Here is a 25,443-nt window from a genome sequence, read left to right on the forward strand (position 1 = left end):
TTTTGTCGCCTGAGAAAATTCATTATTTTGGTTTTATCGCCCGCAACAATTCATTATTACGGTTTTATCGCCCGCGACAATTCATTATTTTAGTTTTGTCGCTCGCGACAATTCACCATTTTGGTTTTGTCGCCCGCGACAATTCATCTTTTTGGTTTTGTCGCCCGCGACAATTCATCTTTTTGGTTTTGTCGCCCGCGACAATTAACCATTTTGGTTCTGTCGCCCGCGACAATTAACCATTTTGGTTTTGTCGCCCGCGACAAACATTATTTTGGTTTTGTCGCCCCGGCAATTCTTTTTTTTGGTTTTGTCGCCCGCAACAATTCAATATTTTGGTTTAGTCGCCCGCGACAATTCAATATTTTGGTTTTGTCGCCCGCGATAATTCATTAATTTTGTTTTATCGCCCGTGACAATTCAATATTTTGGTTTTATCGCCCGCGACAATTCATTATTTTGGTTTTATCGCCCGCGACAATTCATTATTTTGGTTTTGTCGCCCTAGACAATTCATTATTTTGGTTTAATCGCTCGCGACAATTCATTATTTTGGTTTTATCGCCCGCGACAATTCAATATTTTGGTTTTATCGCCCGCGACAATTCATTATTTTGGTTTTATATAATGTTTTTATCGCCCGTGCCAATTTTTTTTTGGTTTTGTTGCCCGCGACAATTCAATATTTTGGTTTTATCGCCCGCGACAATTCATTATTTTGGTTTTTTCCCCCGAGACCATTCATTATTTTGGTTTTATCGCCCACGACAATTCATTATTTTCGTTTTGTCGCCCGCGACAATTCATTATTTTGATATTGACGCCAGCAACGATTCAATATTTTGTTTTTGTCGCCCGAGACGATTCATTATTTTGGTTTTATTGCCCGCGACAATTCAATATTTTTGTTTTATCGCCCGCGAGAATTCATTAGTTTGGTTTTATCGCCCGCGACAATTCATTAGTTTGCTTTTGTCGCCCGCGACAATTCAATATTTTGGTTTTGTCGCCCGCGACAATTCAATATTTTGGTTTTGTCGCCCGCGACAATTATTTTTCAGTCCAATTGGGACTTTAGTCCCAGCGGGCTATTGCGTTCACTTTTCGTCCGTCCGTCCGTCCATAGACGGAATCCAGTTATTTTGGGAAGTTTTGAAGACGCTTCAAGGTAATGTCTTGATATTTGGTTTATACATGTATCTACCCTAGACACATCGTCAGCCCAAAAACTGGCCCTGTCAGATTCAAGATGGCCGACTGGCAGCCATTGTTGTTTGCCAAAATCAGCACTTTTTAAACATTTTCGAAGTTTTCGTGGGAAATTTTGAAGACGCTTTGATCAATTACCTTGATCTTTCGTTTATATTTGAATCTACCAAAGGCCCATCAGCATAAGAAAATTGGGTCGATCTGACTCAAGATGGCCGTCCTATGACCTTTTTAGTGCCCAAAAATGTCAATTTTGGCCAGAATTCTAGGTCACGTAGCTTCCTACTGGTTTGCCATTTCTCATTGCAATTGCTGATGGGTATTCTTTAGAGAGGGATGTTTTATACCTTGGACAGGTATCATTGATCAGCCAATTATGACGCAATTGGCGGCCATCTTGGTGTCATCAGTACTCATTCGTAGGTGGGAAAAAGTTTTTCCACATTAAATTGATACCTAAGCATATTGTGTTACTATATTCGATTGGAAAGTTGTAGCCCCTAACGTGTTCTATGATTTTGGTGAGTTTCAAGGTCATTGGTTTTTGTATGTGGCCATCAGGGGGCGTTGAATAATACAATAACTTAGTATTGCTATATTTGTACCAAGGCATATTTTGTTACCATGATCAATTGCAAAGTTGTAGTTCATGACATCGTCTATGATTGTGGTGAGTTTTTAAGGACATTAGTTATTCCATATAGTCACCAGGGGGCGTTGAATAGTAGAATGGCTTAGCATTTCCTTATTAGATTGGTACCAAGGCATATTTTGTTACTATGATCAATTGCAAAGTTGTATTTCATGACATGTACTACGATTGGGGTGAGTTTTAAGGTCATTGGGTTTTGCATATGGTCACCAGGGGGCGTTGAATAGTAGAATAACTTAGTATTTCCATATTAAATTGGTAACGAGGCATATTTTGTTATCACAATCGATTACAAAATCATAGCTGCTCACATGTTCTATGATTGTGGTGGGTTTCAAGGTCATTGGTTTTTGTATATGGTCACTAGAGGGCGTTATGCATTGAAATTGTTAGATTGTTGAGCATTTGAAACCACTTCTTAAGTGAGCATGGTGTCCCTGGACCCCTAGTTTGGTTTTGTCGCACGCGACAATTCATTATTTTGGTTTTGTCGCACACAACAATTCAATATTTTGTTTTTGTCGTCTGCGACAATTCATTATTTTGGTTTTATCGCCCGCGACAATTCAATATTTTGGTTTTATCGCCCCGGACAATTCATTATTTTGGTTTTATCGCCCGCGACAATTCATTATTTTTGTTTTGTCCCCCGTGACAATTCAATATTTTGGTTTTGTCACCCGCGACAATTCATAATTTTGGTTTTGTCACCCGTGGTTTTGTCGGAACATTAAGTTTTTTGGTCGAACAGTGTGTTAAGGTCGTTTTGGAAATTTACTCGGTCTGGTATATTTTGGATTACTGTGTATGTCATTTGTCAGGACATTAAACAGAAGACGACTTAGGATACTACCTTGCGTGACTCCACTAGTTAGACCGTCTCATTCCAAGATGAGGCGTTCCGTTGATTTCGGTTACAGGTTTCCGTTCAGAGATAACTGCTGAGCCATTTGGGCGACCTATCATTGATACTGTTTCCTAATAGCCTGTTTAGCAATGGCTGATGTTGAGCCTTATCAAATGCTTTGTTGAAATCCACCGTTGAACAGGATTCTAAGACTGTGCAGAAAACCCGTTATCGCTGCTTTGCAGCTATATTTAATAATTGTTATTTTTTATCATTTAGTTTTACAATTTAAATGAGTTCTTGGCTGTCGGAAACCGTTATCGAGAACCAGGGACAATACAACTCGTCGTTATAACCCTGCAGGAACATATGGAATGGCTTATTCGAAACAGTTTTCCGCAACACTATTCGTGGTTTCTGGTCTCGTCGCGAAAATGTTATCAATAAGTTTAACGATGCGATTTTCTGCTTATTTTAACCTGAGCGGTGATTTCGAGATGGCGAGTAGACCAAACGTGTCTGTATCGATAAGTTTTTTTTAGCAGAAGGCGACTCAAACGATACTCATGGTCGTCATCGAAGCCGCATAGAGTGTTGCCGCCATCCATTGAACGGTAAGCGTAGGGAAAACGTGAATCAACAACCACACTTCTGTCGGATCGTACACGAGCTAGCGCCCCTTTAATTTCATGAAGCTTGTCTGACTTATAACTTGTGACGCGTATTTCACACTTGTCGATTAAGTTAATTTCTGATGGGTTTAAATCGGTGTCTTGAAATTCGATTATGTCCGTCATTTCGAGAGATAGAGAGTGGATTTCTGGCGAACTCTGGTCGTTTAACTTTACCATTGAGAATAAGCATGTCTCGAACCAGCAACTCGATTACGATCATCTGATTTCAAGAGTTTAAAGTCCTGAAACTGAGCAGCAGCCCTTTCAGTCATCTCACGAGGGAGATGGTCACGAACGAAAAAGTTTGAACCTTTGAGATTTTTACAATATGACATAGCATCAAGCTCCCCTCGTCTCGCCTCGTCTGACGACAATTGGGCGTTTGTTGCCCGAGCCCATTCGTTGAACTACATCGATAGCAACATTAGATTTTTCTTTCTCAACTGGAATTTTCATATTATTTTGTAAAAAAATTTGTAGCTTTCTCCTGGCAGTTTCGCCTTCTAATTCTGGCACATTGCAGATAAGCATGTTCTAGCGCATTGAGCGGTATTTGAGATCAACATTCTCGCGTTGGAGTTGCTCAATTTTGTTTTCAGCGATCTCCAGACAACGATTCAAGCCATATATAAGTCGTAGAGATCAGTATATCTTTCGTCGTGTAACTGCGGAGGTAAAGGATCATTATTTTCATCTCGGTCGATTACATCCGAATCCATAACTAACTTTTTATGATCTGGGCTGATGATAGAGAGATCTGGTGAGCGTGAATCGTGTGGTAATCGTGAATCGGACCTGGGGTGTAAGAGTTCATTTCACATAAAATTGAATAGTGTTTAGTTGCAGCGGTCCGGAATTCTACTGCCGTACAGTGATAAGCGTGAAGACAAACATATCAATACGAACTGTTCATAGAGATCATATAGAATTCGTATAGAGTTCATACAAAGTAGGCCTATGTATAGCTATATATACGATCACAGAATTTATAGTTTTGCAGTTTTACCGGGATAAGCAATTCAAGTACGAACGATCAGCGGAAATTTCAAAAACGTCAGACCTTCATCAACTTTGTAACTCATGCTATAAACACAGATCCTTGTGACGAAACTAAATTAATCCATAGCTGTGAATTAATGAAAGAAATAGGAGCCTCACTATTACTGCACTTTCATTCCGCCATCTTGGGAAAAACGTCTCTCTCCTTCTCCCTCTCCGTCTTCCACGTGTATTTGTTTTGTATATACATTTTGATGAATTAACTATGCGTATAAAAAGTCAACCAAATAGTATATTTGGTCAGTAGGGGTGAAACGAATACGTTACTTCTGTTGTGGAGAGAGCTAACGCGGCAACTGGCTTGTACCTAAATTTAACCATAACGTACATAACATCGTTTCAGCAAAGCCGTGGTATCACCGAGCAATTACCGATATATTCCTAACCTACGCGGAGAGCTAATAACTTACTTCACTTTCGTAATACGTAGTACCATACAATACTTACGTGATTATTTATTCAGTGAGTGTAATCAAACTGGAGATTCGCATGTATGGACAACGGATAGAAAAATATTAGTATGTTAAAATCTCTGAGCAGGTTCTCGGGAAATGAAAAGGAACTAATTTATCCGTAAAATAGCAGGTGAGAAGATCAGAAAATCGTATTAGGATTGCTGCATTCTATTTTGACTAATTCGATTAATTTCGACAAACTGCTGCATTCTATTGCAACCAATTCATTTATTCCAAACTCTAGTTCGTATTCAGAGATCGACAGTGCCTAGCTGCACACTTCTTACCAGGTTTAGATCGTCTTCGTTCTATAGCTTATGAAATAACTTAAGATCAGTCTTGAGAATTGATACATTTTCTACTCAACTCATGGCTCCAAATTCAACTGTTTATTCAACTAATTAATGGAAATGAACTTTACTTATCGTCGTTATTTGAATCCAACTTTAAGAGGACCGGGTTCCACAATTCAGGGTTAAAATGTGACTATAGATTTATACCCGTAGAACATTGAACATGAATTGATTTTACTCACGAGTAAACTCAGATGGGAACAGGGCATCAGTGCCAGTTCAATACCTAATTCCAGACTGGTCTATAGTTGTTATATTGGTTAATATAAAGAACTATAGCCAAACGCTTACGACGTATGGAAACACGGAAACATGAGACAAACACATAATTTATACCGAGCATTTCCCTGTGTCATGTGCGTTTAGGGGCCGTGCATAAAGTACGTACGCTTGACTTCCGGGTATTTTTAACCCCCCTTCCCCCCTTGTACGCTCATTGTACGTTTTTTATAACCCCCCTTGCGTGCATACTTTTAGGGGTAACCCCCCCGATAAAACAGAATTTTCAGGAATAATGGTTTAAAGAAGGCAAAATCCACCCTGATTCAACAGAGTTCCTGCTGACGTTGATCAACGATCTTCCATGGCGACGAAATGAAAGACTGAAAGTGGGGAATTCCCGAGATCCAAATATAATATATTGAATGCAACAAACCCAGGGAGACCGGTTTCGCAATTAAGGCAGAGTTTGCTATACATTAAAGGAAGACAGGTTTACCCACAGACATATGTTTCGTGCACAAAGTACGTACTATTAATATTAACCCTCCCCCCTTGAAAAGTTTGTACGTTTTTAGCTGACCCCTCCCCTCCCCCTGTACGCTTTCGTACGGATTTTAAGAACCCCCCACCCCCCTACGGACGTACGTGCTTTATGCACGGCCCCTTAAGAGAAATGAGAAGTATGGTTTACGAGATAAAACATTGTTTCCATGTTTCCCTATTCGTCGTGTGCTTAGGGCTTAACACGGAAAAAACATCTTTGATCTCGTTTACGTTACAATCCCGTGTTTTCCCCGTGTCGTGTGCGTTAGGCTTTAGATACTAGTATTAAGTTGAAGCCAGTCTGCGGAACCGGTCTCTGGATTCTAAACGTTTTTACATTTTCATTCAAGATAATCTCCTGGAATCTAGCACCAATGATGACAGCTCTCATCGTCTGCTGGTGGTTACGCGTGATTCTCGTCTCAGTGGTCAGCGGTTTATCAGATAAACAACCAGGGCCGGGCTCAACACGATACGAATTCCTCGATAGTAAGCATTTATTCATCGTATGTGCATACGTCCACACATACGTAGATACGTTAGCTATTTCTCACCTCTGTCTACAATGATAACCATCACTGTAACAAACCAACTTGTTATTACTGATCCATCTTCCGAACTCTACTCCTACTCTCTCCTCAAGGGAAATAATTCATCAATTGTCTTTATTTATTTATTTCTTTTCTTCTTTCCTTCTGTCTTTCTCGTTTTCCTCCGTTTTTTTTTCTATATCTATGTAAATGAATACGTTGAAAAAAAATTTGTAAATTTTATTGCGGTGCTTTACTAGTTGTTATTTTTTCGTATAGTATATATATTTTTATATTCCGTGATATAAACTTGAACTTTAATGCGTATCTATTTAGATATTCAAAATAAATGACAATTTCTATCATATGAAATACGTAAGTTCTAAATTCTAACATTCCCAAAGGCTATAAAGATAATGTGTATTCATGGAGTCCATTAAGCCGTCTATCGATAACAAAACGCTGCACAAAATACCAGGGGCCGGTTTTGTTTTAACTTTTAATCATTTGGCTTAATCTGATAAAACGGTTTAAAGTACGTACGCATTCTCCGGTAGGTAAGTTCACTTAAAACGTCACTAGTTTAGTGCTCAACCTGGATGAAGATAGGCCCAAAGAGCACCTTATAACTCCGATTTGATAGTTAAGGTAATCTTTGTTCCCATACCGTTGCTTTTTTCGTGAAACCAACATGCCTGTTTCTGGAAATTACGGTTTAGCTAAACAATATCTTTCTACGGGGCACCGGGCATCCCTCTTTGCGGGGTTGTTACGATGTAGTCGAGAAAATGTTTCTATTTGCTGTTTCGTATTAATATCTTGCCAGGCGGCGGAATCAATGATTCATTGCGGATGACATCATAATCATTTCTTTGCAGACAACGAGTTTCGTCCGCCGCAACTCGAAAACGGTATCAAACTCACCCTGGAGGGTGACCACATCGTATGGTTCCCTCCTCCTCCCCGGAGCCCTCCTCCACCCCCGAATATACGCGTTGATGATATGCTAATCGAAGTGATACTTTCTCAGACCGGTGGTTTGAACGCTACTAAACCCATTATCCCGATTCAGGAGCGAAACACAGATAACGGCAACCGTGAAACTTCATCTTCGGTAAATATATCAATTGTGCCCATCGGTAAAGGCCTAATAATCGTGGGGGGGGGGGATTCGATATTTTTCCCTATTCAAGTCTCGGGGACAATTCGCAAATGGTACAAATTCAAAATATAAAAATCAGAAATTAAAGTCATTAAAATTCAATATCATTAAATCACGATGAAGGTCACATATTGTGATATTGCATTTTGACATGCAGTTTTGATTTTGAGAATGCTTTTGATTTTTTACTTGTGGTTGATACCCTTACGTTATTCGGTAAAAATGTTCCATTCAATTCGGTTCATCAAATGTTGGAGAAATACTCGACAAAAGGCGTTTCACCTTTTATGATAACCGATAGATTCTTGCATATGTCTAAAGTAGGTGCCCCATCTTTAGACCCGGATACAATCTGCGCCATTTCTTCTTTTCCGTAAGGTTAACTCAAATATTAATTCACGTAAGCTAGGGTGAAGTTTCAAAAATGAAAAATTTTAGGGTGTACAACGAACTTCTAGTAGCTTAATTAAACCTTATGGATAAACCATTGACTTAAAATACAACCTCGTTGATAGCAACTAACAAAGAAACTGTATAGGAAAACCTAATCGGATTGACTCAAATTAATCATCAAGTAGCACGATGTCTGTACGTTATACGTAGAATTGGAGACGTTATTCTTAGATTTTCAAATAAGTTTATTGAAGATATCGTAGCATCGACACTGTACTGTATATACCACCAGCGAATCTGGTGGATTTTGCCGGTACCCCCACTGTTCCGCATGGTCGATATCGGCCGATCCATGAAACCGGGAATTATCGGTCAATACGGCGGTTCTTGCTTACAGGGCAGTGAAACAACGAAACCTATAAAGCCGAAAAAACCGAAACCAAACCGTTCGAATAAAGGCGGCTCCAAACCAGGCGAGAAATGCGTTTGCGGCCGTGGACAGAGAGGTTTGTAATCAATAGAACCCACTTTACTTTTTGGAGTGATATATTTGATTTAATCAATACTGTTTCCTTACGGTTACAGGTCGCAGAGGCCCGAAGGGTCCAATGGGAAAGCAAGGATTAAAAGGCGATAAAGGAGATATCGGCCCGCATGGCCCGCCGGTAAGTAGTCAATGTTCTCTGATTGGCTACCAATTAAAATTAAAATTTACCACATTTTCAGCATTGATACCAAGAACTAAGCACGTGGTCATGGTCCAATAGACGACACATAACATTTCGTACCCGGTATAACGATATGTTTAATCGATTCTAGGTATCTAAGTTCTGATTGGTCGGGCTATAAAATCTTGTATATGCAGGGTATTCTTCATGCAAACCGTAAATATATTTACGGTGGTCCAATGTCCTTACATCGTTTAAATATGTACGGTCTTATACATGCCTATATAATGTGTACATTCAACGAACCGCCCATATAATGTGTACATTCAACGAACCGTTCACTACTTTACGGTAGCGATCCAGCTGTGGCAAGTGTATCGCGTACGGTACTGGTGTTGATTTCTCAAGGTCATATGGCGCGTTATACACTAAGACTCAAATCATGTTCACCCAGTCCTGAGAATGGCCGGTTCGCGGGCAAAAACCGTAAAGTTTCCCAAGTCTCTGTTTATAACGCATGCGCATTAGGAAGTGTTGGGGAAATCCTCTAAGTCCAGAAATTGGTCGCGTGCGCATGCGTCGCTACATGTGTATTTTTTCCTAAACTGGGTCATGTCAGAACGCTGAAACATAGAACTATAACGGAATGAACCTGCGTGAACTTTTGCGCAGCGGGAAGGCGCAGTTTGTTTAGTCATTTAAGACTCTTCATGATCCTTTTAGAGGATCATTTGTATTTTTGGGAATGACAGATGTTCAAGTGGTCTTGCCATAAGCTAAAAATCTAAGATATATATCGGTATATTATAAAGGATGAATGTATTTTTCTGCTACACATTCGGGATTCGAACCTAATAGCACTTAAAAGTAAATCCTGGGGCTATCAAAGTTCATTATTTCATATTCGGGATGCTATCACTTTTTTACTCGGCAAACAATAACCCAGTGACACTTTAATCATCAAAGTTCATGTCGTAACGCTTGAAATACGATCAGTAATTTTCGGGTTTCGAATCTGATAGCGCCGCTTATAAGGTGAACCAGCGTAAATAAGATTAATATTTTTACGGGATTCGAGCCTAATGGAAACTACAGCGACTATTAGTCATTAAAGGTTACATGTAGCTCACATGTAGTGCCGCATGCGCAATGTGCCGATTTCTCGACTTAGAGCAATTCCAGCACTGACTAATGCGCATGCGTTAGGTAGAAACGGAGACTTGGGAAACTTTACGGTTTTTGCGGTTCGCGGAGCTCCGTATACTGCCTATACTAAAGAGCTCGCGTGAACCACCTGGGGGCGTATTTGATATTGTTAGGCTTATTTTTGATTGAAGAAACTAAAGTTATGCAGGCTTTGACACCTCACTGAATAAAGAGAATATACATAATATAATAGACCGTACATATTTAAACGATGTAAGGACATTGGACCACCGTAAATATATTAACGGTTTATATGGAGACACTGTTGGTATGAACCAATCCGAGAAAACACCTACATCCTGTAAGATTGATATTCCGGCCAACATATATACAGAAGCTATAATAGAAGTCGCGCAGCCATGTGATTTTGTCACGTAACTTCACCATTAGCAGGTCAAATAAAACGAGAGATTTTCACGACAAATCCCAGAAATTTGTAAATAACCAAATTATACATCTACTGTTGTTATGAACGGTGTAGTCACCAGCACTGACGGGAAAACCGACTATGTCTATATAGCACGCGATTCTATGGTAAATTTTACGCATTTGGCGACTGTTTCAGGGAACATTTCTCAACACAGAAGGCCAGCTCATTGGTTTACCTGGGCAGAAAGGTTCAAGAGGAAGAACAGGGACTCGTGGACGCACGGGACTGACCGGACCATCTGGTTTACCGGGATTGGGTGAGCTTATTATTTATCTTTATTGCTCGTAAAACCGTCCATTCAAGGGTCAAGGGCCATATTTAACAACTGTAGAACCACTGTCAAACGGAAGTAGGTCATAATTCAGAATAACATCACACAATGCGGAACTGGATCTAGAGTCAAATTAAACTTAGTCAATTGTGGAAGGGGATCAAGAGTCAAATTAGGATATAAAACACTATGGAGAAGAAAAACCAGCTTCCTCCTGGTATCTACGAAATTTTGTAATCGCTGTGCCAACTGTTAAATCTGTGTAGACCTTTGTTTAAAATCTTGTTGTTCAAATGTTTCTGCTTTAGATGGTGTTAAAGGTGAAAAAGGAGAATCAGGCGCATGTCAGGGTCAGTGTCCGGTTCCTCTGAAAGGCGTTCGCGGTGAACCCGGTGTTCCCGGTAACCAGGGGCAACCGGGGAGACCGGGACAGCCGGGTAAAGACGGTATTCCGGGGGTAACTATTGAAATTATTATATAATCATTATGATTATTAATCAAAATTTCAAATTGAATCGTGGATGTGAAAAAAGCGTTTGAGGACAAGATTCGATAATCTCTTCCAAATAATATTGAAAATCCGTAAGATATTTTCATTTGAATTTCATATCTCGACCCGAAATTATCTTTCAGAAAATAAGTGTTGTTATTGTCGGATAATGCTTTTCTTTGAGACACTGGTTCAACACCAGAATAGGTCAATATAGTTCCATCGTGGTGGGTTTTCTTTAATGAAGTGAGTGGTTCGGCAATTTAAAATCGTCGGAATTGTCGACAAGTAAAATTGGTCCGATTTTACTCGTCGACAATGTCTACAATCCTGATTGCCGATCGATTTATCTCGTCGACAATGTATTCAACCCTTATTGTCGATCATCTCGATCGAGATTGAAGACATTTTCGACGAGTAAAATCGGTTTACAATCAGGATTGTTGACATCGTCGACGAGCAGAATCGGTCGACATTTAGGATCGTAGACATTGTCGACGAGTAAAATCGGCCGACATTTAGGATTGTAGACATTTTCGACAAGTAAAATCAGTCGAAGATTAGAATCAGTCCATTATAGTCGGATTAATTTCAAATACCAATCCGATGTGATTAGATTCTGCGCAGATCTACTTTTACGTGTTCTCGATTTGCGCCGAGACACTTATGTAGAATCATCAGTTGTAGTTGAGTAGGACAGGAATCTGCTGTAATTTAAACAATACACCTTTCACCAAAACTTTTGGAAAACAAGTGGAAAAATCGAACGCCACTGTGCCGCAATCGATGATTCCATCTATGGCAAGTAATCATCCGTCAGGATCGCGAAAAAGGGACTCGGCCTTCGTTTCAGGTAAGATAGAATGAACTTGCTTTAAACGAACCGATCATCAATTTAAAGTATATTTGGGTAGCCCTGTGATAAGGTATGTATTCGCGGGATAGAAATCCATACCGCGTAGAATTGATCGGTAATAAACTAATTTGTTACAACGTAAGACGTCACGCCCTTTGGTGGTAACTGGCGTTGCGATTTCCATCATAACGGGCTACTGGCACACCTCAGATGGCATAACAATACACCCAGTTATGTAGTGATACTTTGTTCATTTCCAATTTACTTTGAACTAGAATATTCTAGACCGCTTCCAAATGTAAATGTTGTCAATGAAGTCACCCCAAATGGATATATACCGACGTTCCCAATGAGAGTATGCTTATACCGGAAATTGATTCACTTAAAAGAACCGTTAATTCAAATGAATTGCGGTAACTGAGTAACCACTTGCGAACCTGGGTGATTCTTGCCTGCCATACGTGGAATCTCCGGTTGCCACAGTAGCGGTGCCCCATTCATGGCACCCAGAACAATTATTCCTTGTGAATTTGACATTCATATTTTGTTAGCTGGTCATTTTTGCGGATGCCTCGTCGATGATTGCTGTATCTGTCGAGGGTTTAATCGCTTATAGAACAGACACACAGAGACTCTACGTCAGAGATAGAACCGATTGGAAAACCATCAAGGTAAATCGAAGAACCTAGTTATCCATTTGCTACTGCGGTCTATTCAGAATTCGAGTCTCGAGAGAGAAACAATTGGTTTAGACAGACTTTCAATTAGAATGATGATCAAAACTGTCCTATGATTACGTTGAACAAAAATGTAATACATGACTCACAACTCTGTTCCACAGACACACTCTAGGTTCCATTTAGGTTTCATTGATAAGTGGTTCTGTGAAATCGCAGTTGTGAGTTGGTCGAATTGAAATTGTTTATCTAACATATCTAGCCTCTTTAATCAACTTACAACAGTGAGAGCCCGATCAATGTAAGTGACAGATATTTCAAATGTTTTTATTGCTCGAACATGTTTATAACCTCTAGGCTAAAGGGGATCTTCAGCGTGCAAACCTTACGCTGCATGCTTGAATGAGGTTTAATATGTTACAGACTGCCCAATGCGGGGATGGAGTCACTGATTATGACGTTGAAGAACAATGCGATGATGCAAACGAGAACCCGTACGATTCTTGTGTCAGTAAGTTGTTCATTACTTTACAACGCGTGACCTTCTGGTGAGCTAGAGACACGCGTGTATGCGTTTCATCTTGCGTTGCGTTGAGTTCGTCGCTGCGTTTTGCCCGATGTCAACATCGATATCGATATCTGCCTCGTATTGCGCTGCTAATAGGAAGTAGACTAATTTCGGGCAATTTTGATTTACAATTAAAATCTCAGTTTGTATTTAGTCCATTGCTTGTCGAATAAGGAATGCTTTGGTCGTTACACGATAGCTCCGCAGCGATTTCGCAACGCATTACGCATCATTGCAACGCATCAACTTCAAGTTCAAGTTGCCGAACTCCGGGTAAATGCGGCATTCCGGGGATAACTATTCAGATTTCAACATCAGAAGCAGATCCAGTGCATCGCTGATAACTGCATAGATTTGTTTGTTTTGTTCACAATCCTAGAAACTACAGACAGATATATGCACAGCAAGTGCAAATTACTTGAGGGTGGTCTGGGGGTCCTAACCCAGAAAAAGTTAATTAGGATGCACGGGGAACCATCATCTCGCTTTCTAGTGATGAAAATTACGTTTGCAAATTTGTTCTCAGTACCGATCGATTGGCATAGGCGCTAAGTGGGATCCGTCCTTCGAATATCTCCCGATGATGACTGTAAGTCGAAAACGTCGAACGAACTACTGCCTCGAGGAAACATTTTCGGACGATTTGTATTCGTTATCATTGTGGGATTGTCTATAGATTATTGTATCTCCAGAATCATAAATGTTACAGACTGATTTAAAACTATACGTAGTTTCAAATCCACACTTTTCCACACGACTCACTTGGCCTCGTCACGTGACTGTTCGCGAACATCCGAAATACGTTTTCCACGTCTGACCATTGTTCAAAATCTATTCTAGCTAACGGCGGCTAGACACCACTAGATCCCGGTGTACAACAGGGATATTGCGTTGTGCCAGCATTTGCAATTAATACGCTTCTCTACATTTTTGATATTTTCAACTGTATATTTTCCAGATCTTGATTGAACGAAAATAATGTATCATCGTTAGGTTTTTTCCAAATTCGGAAATGTCCCCCTGTCCCGAACATCAGCAATTTTCTTTTATATCTGTTGTAATCTGTTGTTTTTTACAGGTTGTAAACATTCATATTGTGGCGATGGCATAGTTTGGGCCAATCACGAAGAGTGCGACGGTTTCAACTTCCAGGGACAAACATGCGACAGCTGGAGTACCGGGTACGCAGTTTTAGTACAGTAGTAATTCCGACAATTAGATGACGGTATGATTTATCATACAGTGTGTAAAAAAGACTACATTTGAATATCGATCGATTTCATTATAATTTAGATCACGTGGAACACTGAAGTGTGACGACGAGTGCCGAATCGATTACTCGGGATGTATTCGCCCCTGATGACGTCATCTACAGGCGATTCGACTAAATGAATGCTGATTTGTACGGGGTTTGGTGAAATCGACTTTATAATATCTTTTCGTCAATAAAATCCGTTCAAACTTTGATGCCGGGCCGGTTCAAGTCCAGTATAGCGTGGAATAGTTCCCCGCTCAAAGATACTTTTTTAGAAAAGGAGTAATTCGGCTTCGTACTTTTCAAGACAAACCGACAAACCGACGAACCGACGAACCGACAAACCGACATACTCGTAGTCCCTCGATCCAGCCACGGGTAATCCACGGAAAAACCCTGTCCCTCGATCCTAGCCACATTGTATAAGGGTAATCCACGCAACCACACAGCCCCTCGATCCTAGCCACTTTATATGAAGGCAATCGGCGGGTAATCCACGCATATACCCAGCCCCTCGATCCCAGCCACTTTATATAAGGGTAAGCCATGCACCACACAGCCCCTCGATCCCAGCCACTTTATATAAGGGTAATCCACGCAAACACGCAGCCCCTCCAGCCGCTTTATATAAGTGTAATCCACGCACGGATTTGTCGGTTCGTCGGTTTGTCGGTTTTTCAGTTCGTCGGTATGTCGGTTCGTCGGTTTGTCGGTATGTCGGTTCGTTGGTTTGTCGGTATGTTCGCACGGCACGTCCCTATGGCGTAATGTCGTAAGATTCAATCAGTCCAATATTGGCGGATTAATTCCAAATACCAGTCCAATGTGATAAGTCTCTGCTGGAACTATTTAATGCTTTAATGGACTTGAGCCGCCGGACCCACATATGCTTAATAGCACATTGATCTCGTGTAGGCCTCTAAGCTTGTTGAGTTTAACAATCATTAAAACAAAACTAAACCGGAACAATTCAGTCGTCGACTTATTCATTTCATCGGTGACACATAGCGAAATTAAAATCGCATATTTCGTTATATTCCTGGGCGGATCCAGGGACCAGCGTCCTTCCCCATGTAATTTTTGAAAATTTATTGCCTTTTGGTGCATTTACCAGCAATAAATGACGTTCTGATGCAAATTGCTTTTAAGGAAATTTGCTGCATCGAGATGCAGTTTCCAGGCAATAAAGGTAAAATCCTGAAGAACTGTTGTTGAGATAATCTGCCTCTTCTTGTAAAAAAGCGCCTTTTGACAACATATTGTGTCCTTTTTTCGAAGTGAAAAGGGCACAATATGTTGACCCGCGATTCTAAATTGTAAGTTAACTATAAGTTATAGAACGATAACCACACTCAAACGTGGTGAACGGATAATAAGATAAAAACGCACCATCTACAGATTAAAAGAATTTAAAAACAAGAATTTATTTATTTAATCTTCGAGTTTTTAATTCAATAAATAAATTCTTGTTTTTAAATTCTTTTAATCTGTAGATAGTGCGTTTTTATCTTATTAACTATAAGTTAACTGTCAGGTGAGCTACCATCATTGGTAGTTTATCTTCTAACCATTTTCAATTATGTTTTTTTTTGTGAAGGTGTACGTATGACGGGAATCCAACTTTAGATCAAAGGTTATTTGACTGAATTTCTACAGCGTATTTTCGTACAGAAATGTTCACGTATTTCTCGTCCCAGTAGAAGATATATGAACAAATTTACCACATAGTTACACACATGAAAGTGCGTGAAAATATAATATAGAAGTGTTCGCTGTTCCGGTGAAATTGGTAAAAATGTAGCAATAGTGGCTGGAAGTGTAAATATTGCAAATGCGAGTGAAACTGTTACAAGCATTACAAGTATTGTTGTACGTTTCGATTTTGTAGTTTTCCGATCAGACGATACCATTCTCGAACTTCTGAATAACTGAACGATTATAACAGAATTTGATATAATGATCGAAGATAGAGGCAGAACGTAATCGTGGACGACAGAATGGTCAAATATGTTATTTTGTCGAATAATACATAATAACATCCAAAAAACTGTTCTGAAAAAAGTATCCTCAAAGCAGGCGTGAGATATAGAATCATTGCGTTCATTGCAGTTATCACCAATGTAGTCACTCTAGCGAATCTAGGTGTACATACCAAACGAAATGTGAAACCAGCGCGCAGAAGCCAGCGATGGAAGAGCACAACCAGCGCGCGTTCTAGATATATTGCTACTATAAACCAAGAACTATTGCAGCCAGCAAGTGCCGTCACGAATCCGTATATGTGAGAGCTGATGAGTGAATTAAATACAGGACCAGTGTTTAGATGAAAGAGAACAAACTGTAAAACAGGCATCAGCGAAAAATTCAGACAGTACACAAAATCACTGAGAGACAAGACGATCAAATATATAGCGTAAGATAACCCGCGGAATCTACGACTTATCATTATCAGGAAAGTAGCTGAATTCCCGAAGGCGCCAACCAAGAACACGATAGGTAGAATGACCAATGACAGCGTACGATACATTCCAAATCTGTTCACCAAGGACATAAGAACGTACGTTCGGCCCATATCATTCTGAGTAGAGTTCATGATTCAACATAAATAAGTGTACAAACGCGCGGTGGGACTATTTCAATAGACTGATGCAAATAAGAGCTATGTGTTATTATTGAAGCTCACAATTTTACATTCGCATTAAATGAAAAATCAATTTTCTAAATATGACACAATTTCTCCATAGTTTGTGAAATTTAACTATACACTGTGAAATATATGAATGTTACTAAATTCAATATAGATATTCGCTGTACGAGAACAGATTGTTATGGTGAAACTTGCAGTACAACGCATATCATAACAAGCTGGAAAATATTTGCGCATGATCAATTCGTTCTAAATAAAGTCAGAGCAATTTTACAATGAAGAACGCCTGCGATAAGTGAAGGAATGATTGCCCACCCTAAAATTCCATCCTAAAATGTAAGCAATTCGATTCAAGGGTGGCAAAGAAAAGAATATTCTGGAACATGGTGCGGCTAAAGCTTAATAGGTCTCCTCACAAGATTGACATCATTATGGCGTGCGTAATTAAGATATAGTTTTCTATGTCCCTGGTTTGAGTAAGCACTTGTCAAATGATTGCTCTAATGTTCAGGTGAGATTTGATTGTGCTGTAGGCTTAAGAAGTTGATAGAAGTCTTAATATTACAAATGCGATTAAAACTGTTACAAGCTGTATTGCTGCTTTTGTTCTGTCAAATTATTGCATTTCAGCTAAAATAAGACTTAGCCACACTCGCTGCGCACCTGGAATAATACTATAAATAAGATATATTATATTTTTCTGCATATACACGAAACGATTATGCCGGCTGAAAACAACGAGGGTGAAAGGTTGGGGACTCGCCAGAGAGTTCGAACATGGCCAAAAATATACAAACATACACCAACGCTCTCATAGAAAGTTGAGCACCAGTATTTTCCTATAACTATTACTGTTACAGTATATCTCCATATGACGTAGATGATCAGCACTTCAAGACCTGTCAGTAACACTCAAACTCTTCTTCCGTTACGAATGCATTTAGCTTTATTTCGTTCAGCAAACAAATACAGTTTTCGGCTAGCTGGTCTATCCCTGTCACGCAGGTTCCAAGGCTAGATCTCAAATCAATCTCGCGCCATCAAAGATTCCAAAATATTAATACAATATTATAGTCACTGTAAGTCACTGTACAGTTGGAAACAACAACGATAACAAACCAAAATAGGCATTGTTATATAGTGTCAGCTCAGGGAGTTTGTTGCCAGTATGTCTGGATGATTTGAGACAATGTTTCTGAATAAATAATTAACATTTGACACCCCGACAGTCTTAAACAGTGTAGTTTAATGTTTTTATAATAACCTGGTTGCGCATTTGTTTTTTTAAATCCTTCCATATTATTAACGGAATATTGTCCGCAAAATTAAGTTTGCTATAAAAGGACCGATTGCTGCCCAATAAAACGCTCAAAGTATTTACAAACTCAACATAATAGAGCTGTGGCAGAGGGTGAAAAGACAAAGCTACGAAAACGTAACATACGTATGTATACGATAAGTGTATGCAATCAGCCGAAACACGAAATTCTAACAGAACCTCTAGCAATCCTCTCGCGATGTTTAAACCTAAGGCAAACTAGAATAGAACACAAGCTTCCTGGAACTCATCTTTCACTACTATGCTTCATTTTATATTCAAAAAACAATTCATCAACCACAATTGGATTTTACTCTCTAAATTCGAACCCATCGTCCCATCTCATGTTCTATAATTTCAAACCAAATCGTCAATCCCAAATAAATCCGGACTATCAATTTTTTTCCTCTTTCCCACATTTTTAATCTCTTATTTTCTATATTCTCTCACAATAGAAGAGTCTCCTTACAAAATCTATATCGGCGGTCAACAGCAAAACTGCAGGACTGAATGCTCTCGACCGAAACGCACAAACTCTTACAAACTCAACATAATGGAGCCGACCGAGGGTAAAAAGACGAATCCATGAAAGGCTACGCATACATGCGTATTCAATGGGCCGAGAAATAAAGCTAACTAAAACCCCAAGCCTATATACCTATACCATCACGCAACAGACCTAGGGCAAACTAAAATAGAACTAGATTCCAAATCAACTTCCGAACTGATTCTCCACTCTCATCTTCTATGATCAAAACAACTGATCCATCACAAATAAATCTCGACTGTATTTCTTATTTCATTTTCCTCATATCTTTTTTTCTCTTTTTTTGCTTATTCTCTTTTTATCTCCTATTCTCGAGTTCTCTTATCTTCTATTACTCAACATTGAAAATCATCATTCTCCTTCAAAATTCAATCGTCGGTCTACTACCAAGTAAACCCACGACGATTGACCAAAACATCAGATTCAAGCCTCCGGTTTGCTAGTGAGCCAAACTCACGGCGTTTGACTAAAATGCCAGGCTTTAGCTTCTAGGTTTGCTGGTCAGGCAAACTCAACGACGGTACCCAGAACGCCAGGCTACATATACACATATCTCACAAGCCTACGTGGATCCACTACGAGAGTAAACTCACGACATTTGACCAAAACGTAACAGGCTTGGCCTCCGGTTTGCTGGTCAGGCAAACTCAGCGACGATACCCAGAGCGTCAGGCTCAAAAACTTAGAAAATTCGCCACAGACAATACACATATGCACACTCGGCCAAAGTGAAAGAGACACGTCCTGCGACTTTGAAACCAAAGCCACACTGAATAACTTCCGCATACTCGCAGCGCCGCATGGTGAGAATAGATTAATGTCCGCATGAGACCGTTTTAGTTTTGTACCGGTATATTTTTCATCAATAATGAGGACTCTTCGCCACCAACTATGCCACTAGATGGCGTGCGTATCAGTGCGTCAACCCTGTCAAAATCTAGTTTATTTTCAATGAAATTCATCTAGATTTTTAGCCTCCATCATCAGAAATTAGGCAAATCACTCCTCTCGATAAACTCAGATGATCTTAAGGTTCGTAAGTAATTGTATAAATAGGCTTTCATACCAGAGGTCGAGCTCATAAAAAATAAAATAAATGAAATAAATTCTCGCACGCTCGAATTTATTTTTATTTCTCATTCACTCACCCCGTCAACCTCTGATATGAAAGCCTATTTATACAATTACTCTAATAATTCCATATATATGAATATCACATATATGAATAACATTTATAAATCAAAATCATATTCATGAATAATATATAAATCAAAACAATTTTAATAAAAAATATGTATAATAAATGAAGAGTAAACAAATACACAGTGAATTCTTAACTAGAATCAAAGATACTACAAGTGTCAAATCTGTAGATTATAAATTCAAAAAGTTAACGGAAATATAGCTGCAAAGCAACGATAACGGGTTTTCTGCACAGTCTTAGAATCCTGTTCAACGGTGGATTTCGACAAAGCATTTGATAAGGCACAACATCAGCCATTACTAAACCGGCTATTAGGAAACATTATCAATGATAGGTCGCTTAAATGGCTCAGAAGTTATCTCTGAACGAAAACTTGTAGCCGAAATCAACGGAACGCCTCATCTTGGAATAAGTCGGCCTAACTAGTGGAGTCACGCAAGGTAGTATCCTAAGTCGTCTTCTGTTTAATGTCCTGACAAATGACATACACAGTAATCCAAAATATACCAGACCGAGTAAATTTCCAAAACGACCTTAACACGCTGTTTGACCAAAAAACTTAATGTTCCGACAAGAAAATCTTGTTCGAATGAAAACCATTCTGTTTGATCGAACAATACGCTTTTTTGTTTGTACCAAAACTTTTCTTCATTCTGACAAAGAATGTGTACGAATAAAAAGCTATGTTATTGTTGAAATGAAAAACTTTTTGTCCCGGCAAAAAAATTGGGTTGAGCGAAAACAATTTTTTTCGAACGAATGTTTGAATGGAAACAATACTGTTCCATTGAACGAAATACTTAATAATACTTTTGGTTCGGAGAAAAAACTTTTTACAATATAGGTTTCGAATGAAAACCTTAGGTTCTGACAAGAAAATTCTGTTCAAATTAAAACGATTCTGTTCGATCGAACGATTGTTCGAACGAAAAACCTTTCGTTTGGACAAAAAAAGTTTGTTCAACTTTGGTCTAACGATTTTTTCAAATTGGTTCAATCGAACAGAATATTATTGGTTCGAACGAAATAAATTTTGTTCCGACGAAAGAATTTTCGAGCGAAAGGTCTTATGAAGGAAAAAAAAGATATTTATGGGGCTCCGCAGTAACTTAACGCCGGACGTAGGTCGGGCTTGCGCCGCTATGCGATCCTCGCGTTGCATCGCAAGTTTTGGTGCAAGTCGGTTGCGATACGGTTGTCAGCGACTGTGTGTGACTAGTTTCTCCAGTCGCAAGAGCGCGTAGGTCGGTTGTGAAAGTCGTGTCGCGTCGCAGAAAGTAGAACACGTGCGACGCCTTGTGAAGTTGCTGACGGTCACAACCCGTTGCAAGGGAGCGTAGGTCGACGAGTCGTTGCGACACAATCGCCGCTGGCGGTCGCAGTGAATGGCATTGCAGTAAGTCACAAGCCGTTGCAAGGCCGACCTACGCCCGACTTAAGTCATTGGGAATTAATGAAATACCAGTTTCATTTATGATGAAAAAACTCAAATGAAAAGTCTGTCTTATGAAGCTGTCTGCTCAGACGAAATTTTCAAAAATATCTTCATTTTTGCCAATAAAATTGATAATTGTGATTGATCGTTGCAATTCAGAACCAGTTAATCACTAATTAAAATGCATTTTAATAAATCTGATTCCTCCTTTACAGTGAACTTAGCTTTAACCTAGGAGAGGCAACTAGCCTATGTAGGCCTATATGTATATGCGTAGGCCTAACATCCGGACAGATTGGTCGTAGCCCTATTGAATAACAACCCTCCTAAATATCGTAGATTTTGTTTTGAAGTTCAATCCAATGAGTCCGTTTGAGACAGTAAAGCTCAGTACCGGTAGGCTTAAACCATAAGGTCGCGTAAAACTCGATAAACACTTCAAGCGACACAGCGAACGAACTCCTTTCCCTACAGCGAACGCTTACTCCGAATGTCAAGTGTGAGTCCAGCATACGGATGGGAGTGTGTTAAATATTTGTATTTAGTAAATACCTTGTGCATTTGACAATGATCGGTATGTACTGTAGGAAATATAGAGTAATGATGGTATTGGTATAAAGGTTGAGGCCCGCGGCCGAATAAAATAATATATTCTTTTATTTTGATACCTCGTCGACACAACAGCTTTTCTCCGCTATATCTCTTCGGCGTGTTTAGTTTAGGCGTGCGACTCCCCGGTACACTAATGATTTATCTTAGTAAATACACGGTTAATTCGGTAAAGAAAAATAGGTATTGTTAAACTAACTGCTTGAAGCCCGCGGCCAAATCACTGGTAGTAATAAATTAATTTGTACTCGATATGATTCTCATGATGAGGAGAAACTCGCAGTTGATCCCCGGAACGACGATGTTGTGACACACGTCGATTCGTCGATGTTTACGGCTCGACAGTGCTTTTAAAATCTAAAGTAGTAAATTTCCTGTGTATCGGTAATATGATTTGATGAGGAAAATTGGCTATTGTTAAAATTAGTTTTCAAAAACCGCGACTGAATGTGCATTCTTTGGGTAATAAATTTGGTAATTTATGCTTGAATTGATAATCCACGTGACAATTCAATTCAATTAATTCTTTATTGTTCCGTAACGTAGTTAAACATTATGAGATTATGTACAATAAAGACGGGGGGATAAAATAAAACATAAAGAATAACAATAACAGTTTAATATACATATACACACGATGTAAACAGGTTTTCAGTAAGCGAATCAGTGGTGGTTTCAGTAATTATTAATGCCGTTAATGGATACTGCGACGTAACACTACAGATTTCAGATAGAGTTAAACCCTTTCTCAATGTATTTCCCTAAACATTTGGCCATTTCTATAGGGGACATTATAATTACAAATTTGTCTTTATCATTTAATTTCGACATGTTAGAATATTGGTTATAAAATTCATCAACAGGTCTGTTCTTAAGTTATCAAATTTTGTACACTCCATCACAAACTGAAACTCATTTTCTACTACTCCACATCTGCTACATAGGTGCTCATCCACAGGGATACCTAGATAGCGCCCTTTCTCAATCATAAGTTTGTGTGCACTGAGTCGTAATTTGGTTAGAGCTGTCTTAGAGGAAACTGGAATGTTCAGTAGTAAATAGGGTTCCAAACTGAATTCTGTTTTGAAGATGTTATACGAGTCAAGTTTGTTAAAGCTTTGAATTTTTGTTTTCCAAAATATTTTATATAGCTCTTGGAGTATGTGTTTGAACCTTTTAATTTACTGATAGGTCTGGCCAACTTCTAACAGGTTGAGACTATTTGTAGCAGACAGAATGGCTTTTAGGAAAAAAGTCCAGTCATTTGTCTAGTTTTTCATAGAACTCAAATCTTTCACCGTTATATTTACAATACTATTTACATATGGTTAATTATACTGAAATTCAAATATATATCGGTAGTCTTCCTAATTCGCCGAGCACTGCTAAATTGGTATTTTTTTTTGTTTACATGAAATATGAATTTGCAGAATTTGACAGTTAATTTATTGAGTAGGTCATCCTTTTCCATTACTTCCTCAATTGGGAATGTACCCTTGTTTTTGAATATTTTCTTAGCATTGCTCGTTTTTGGTAACAAATCTCACAACCATATAGTAGGATGGGTGTTACCAAAGTGTCAAACAGCTTTAACGATACATTGGGTGGACAATCTTGAATACCAATCATTTTTTGAATACTGAACATGGCTCGGTTAGCCGATTTGAATAGATCTTCTCTAGCTTTGTTAAAACATCCTGATGCTGTAAATATAAGTCCTAGATATTTGTACTCATTTACTAATTCAACATGACAAGAAACGTGCGGTAGATTTCGGAAAGACGACTTAGAAAAACATGTCGGCTCTTTGAATGGGGCTCAATTTTCGATGTTTACGGCCCGACAGTGCTTTTGTAACGATGATTCGTGAAAAAACACGCGGAGTAATTGTAGATCTTAGTGAGCTGAACGATATCATACGGATTGTATCGACAACAGCGGCAAGGTAACAAAGCCTTTGTACTTTTAGTGAAACTATAGTGTGACATAAAATAGTAATAAATATAGCTGCATAGCAGCGATAACGGGTTTCTGCCTAATAAAGAAGTTAGTAATTGGAAGATGGCGTTTTCAGGCCAGAGGTCGTGCGGTCGAGACACCACTCATCACCACAAGTAATTTTTTTTCCTAATAAATGGGGGAGAATGAACACCAGCCAGAAAACAATAATGTTAATAAAAATCAATATTATTGCCAATATTGTAAAAAATACATCGATAAATCCCAAAAATCACGACATGAAAAAACGTCAAATCATATAAAAAATGTAATAGATTTTGAAACTCCAGAAAATTCCAATGAAAGAAAAGAACGATTAGAAAATATGAATGTGGATGAAATAAAATGTGAAGTTTGTAATGAATTTATAGTAAAAAGGAATTATAATAGACATCTCGAATCACAAAAACACCGCCAAAATTTGAGTAATAATGTTTTAGGAAAAGATTATTTTGATGATAAACCTCAACAAGTAAAAGAATCAACTTCAAAAACTAAATCCATTTCAAATAAACCTTACATGGAAAATGTTAGAAATTATATTGATTCACTAGAAATAAAAGATACAATTGAAATCTTAGAAACATTACATAGTAAAATTGGTCCTGCAGCTATTATATTTAGATTCTTTAAAGGTACAACAATAGAAGATTATAGTAAATTTAATGAAATAATAGAAACAATACTAGATTTGATAACAGATGTTGAATATCCAAAAATTAGTATCTCTGGGAAAGTAAGTTTTATAAAGTCAGAAGAAAAAATGGATTATAATATTCAAACACACTCTGAAGAAATAATTTCAAAAACACAAATAAAAGAGAAGTTAGAAAAAATATTAAATGAATTTAAACGTCATATTGAAGAAAGATATTTTGAGGGTTCTGGCTTAACATTGAATGAAATTATATATTTAGATTTAAATGTTTATAATACAAAAAGAAATAAAACATCAAAAAGTAATAAAATGTTTTAAAATGATTCAAACTTTATAACAGAAAAAGATATGAAAGCATCAAGTTATATCAAATTACCATTTATAACAAAAGCAGTAATAAATATTCAAAATGAAGATAATAAATGTTTTCTATGGTCAATTATTAGTTGCTTACATCCAACAGAAGAACATGCTTATAGAATAACAGATTACCGGAAATATGAAACA

General features: G+C 38.5%; 1 protein-coding gene across 1 annotated transcript; it reads left to right on the forward strand.

Annotated features, from left to right (window-relative positions):
* The first annotated feature begins 4,779 nt into the window (after positions 1-4,779).
* LOC141911039 (uncharacterized) lies at positions 4,780-15,489 on the forward strand. Its single transcript, XM_074801988.1, has 11 exons — positions 4,780-5,026; positions 6,365-6,503; positions 7,423-7,658; positions 8,497-8,605; positions 8,685-8,764; positions 10,539-10,659; positions 10,983-11,131; positions 12,572-12,691; positions 13,121-13,208; positions 14,344-14,446; positions 14,559-15,489. The coding sequence occupies exons 2-11, from the start codon at positions 6,389-6,391 to the stop codon at positions 14,623-14,625; spliced, it is 1,188 nt and encodes a 395-aa protein (XP_074658089.1). The 5' UTR covers positions 4,780-5,026; positions 6,365-6,388; the 3' UTR covers positions 14,626-15,489.
* Positions 15,490-25,443: the final 9,954 nt, after the last annotated feature.

This window comes from Tubulanus polymorphus, chromosome 9 (genome assembly GCF_964204645.1).
Source record: "Tubulanus polymorphus chromosome 9, tnTubPoly1.2, whole genome shotgun sequence".
Taxonomy (NCBI): Eukaryota; Metazoa; Nemertea; class Palaeonemertea; order Tubulaniformes; family Tubulanidae; genus Tubulanus; species Tubulanus polymorphus.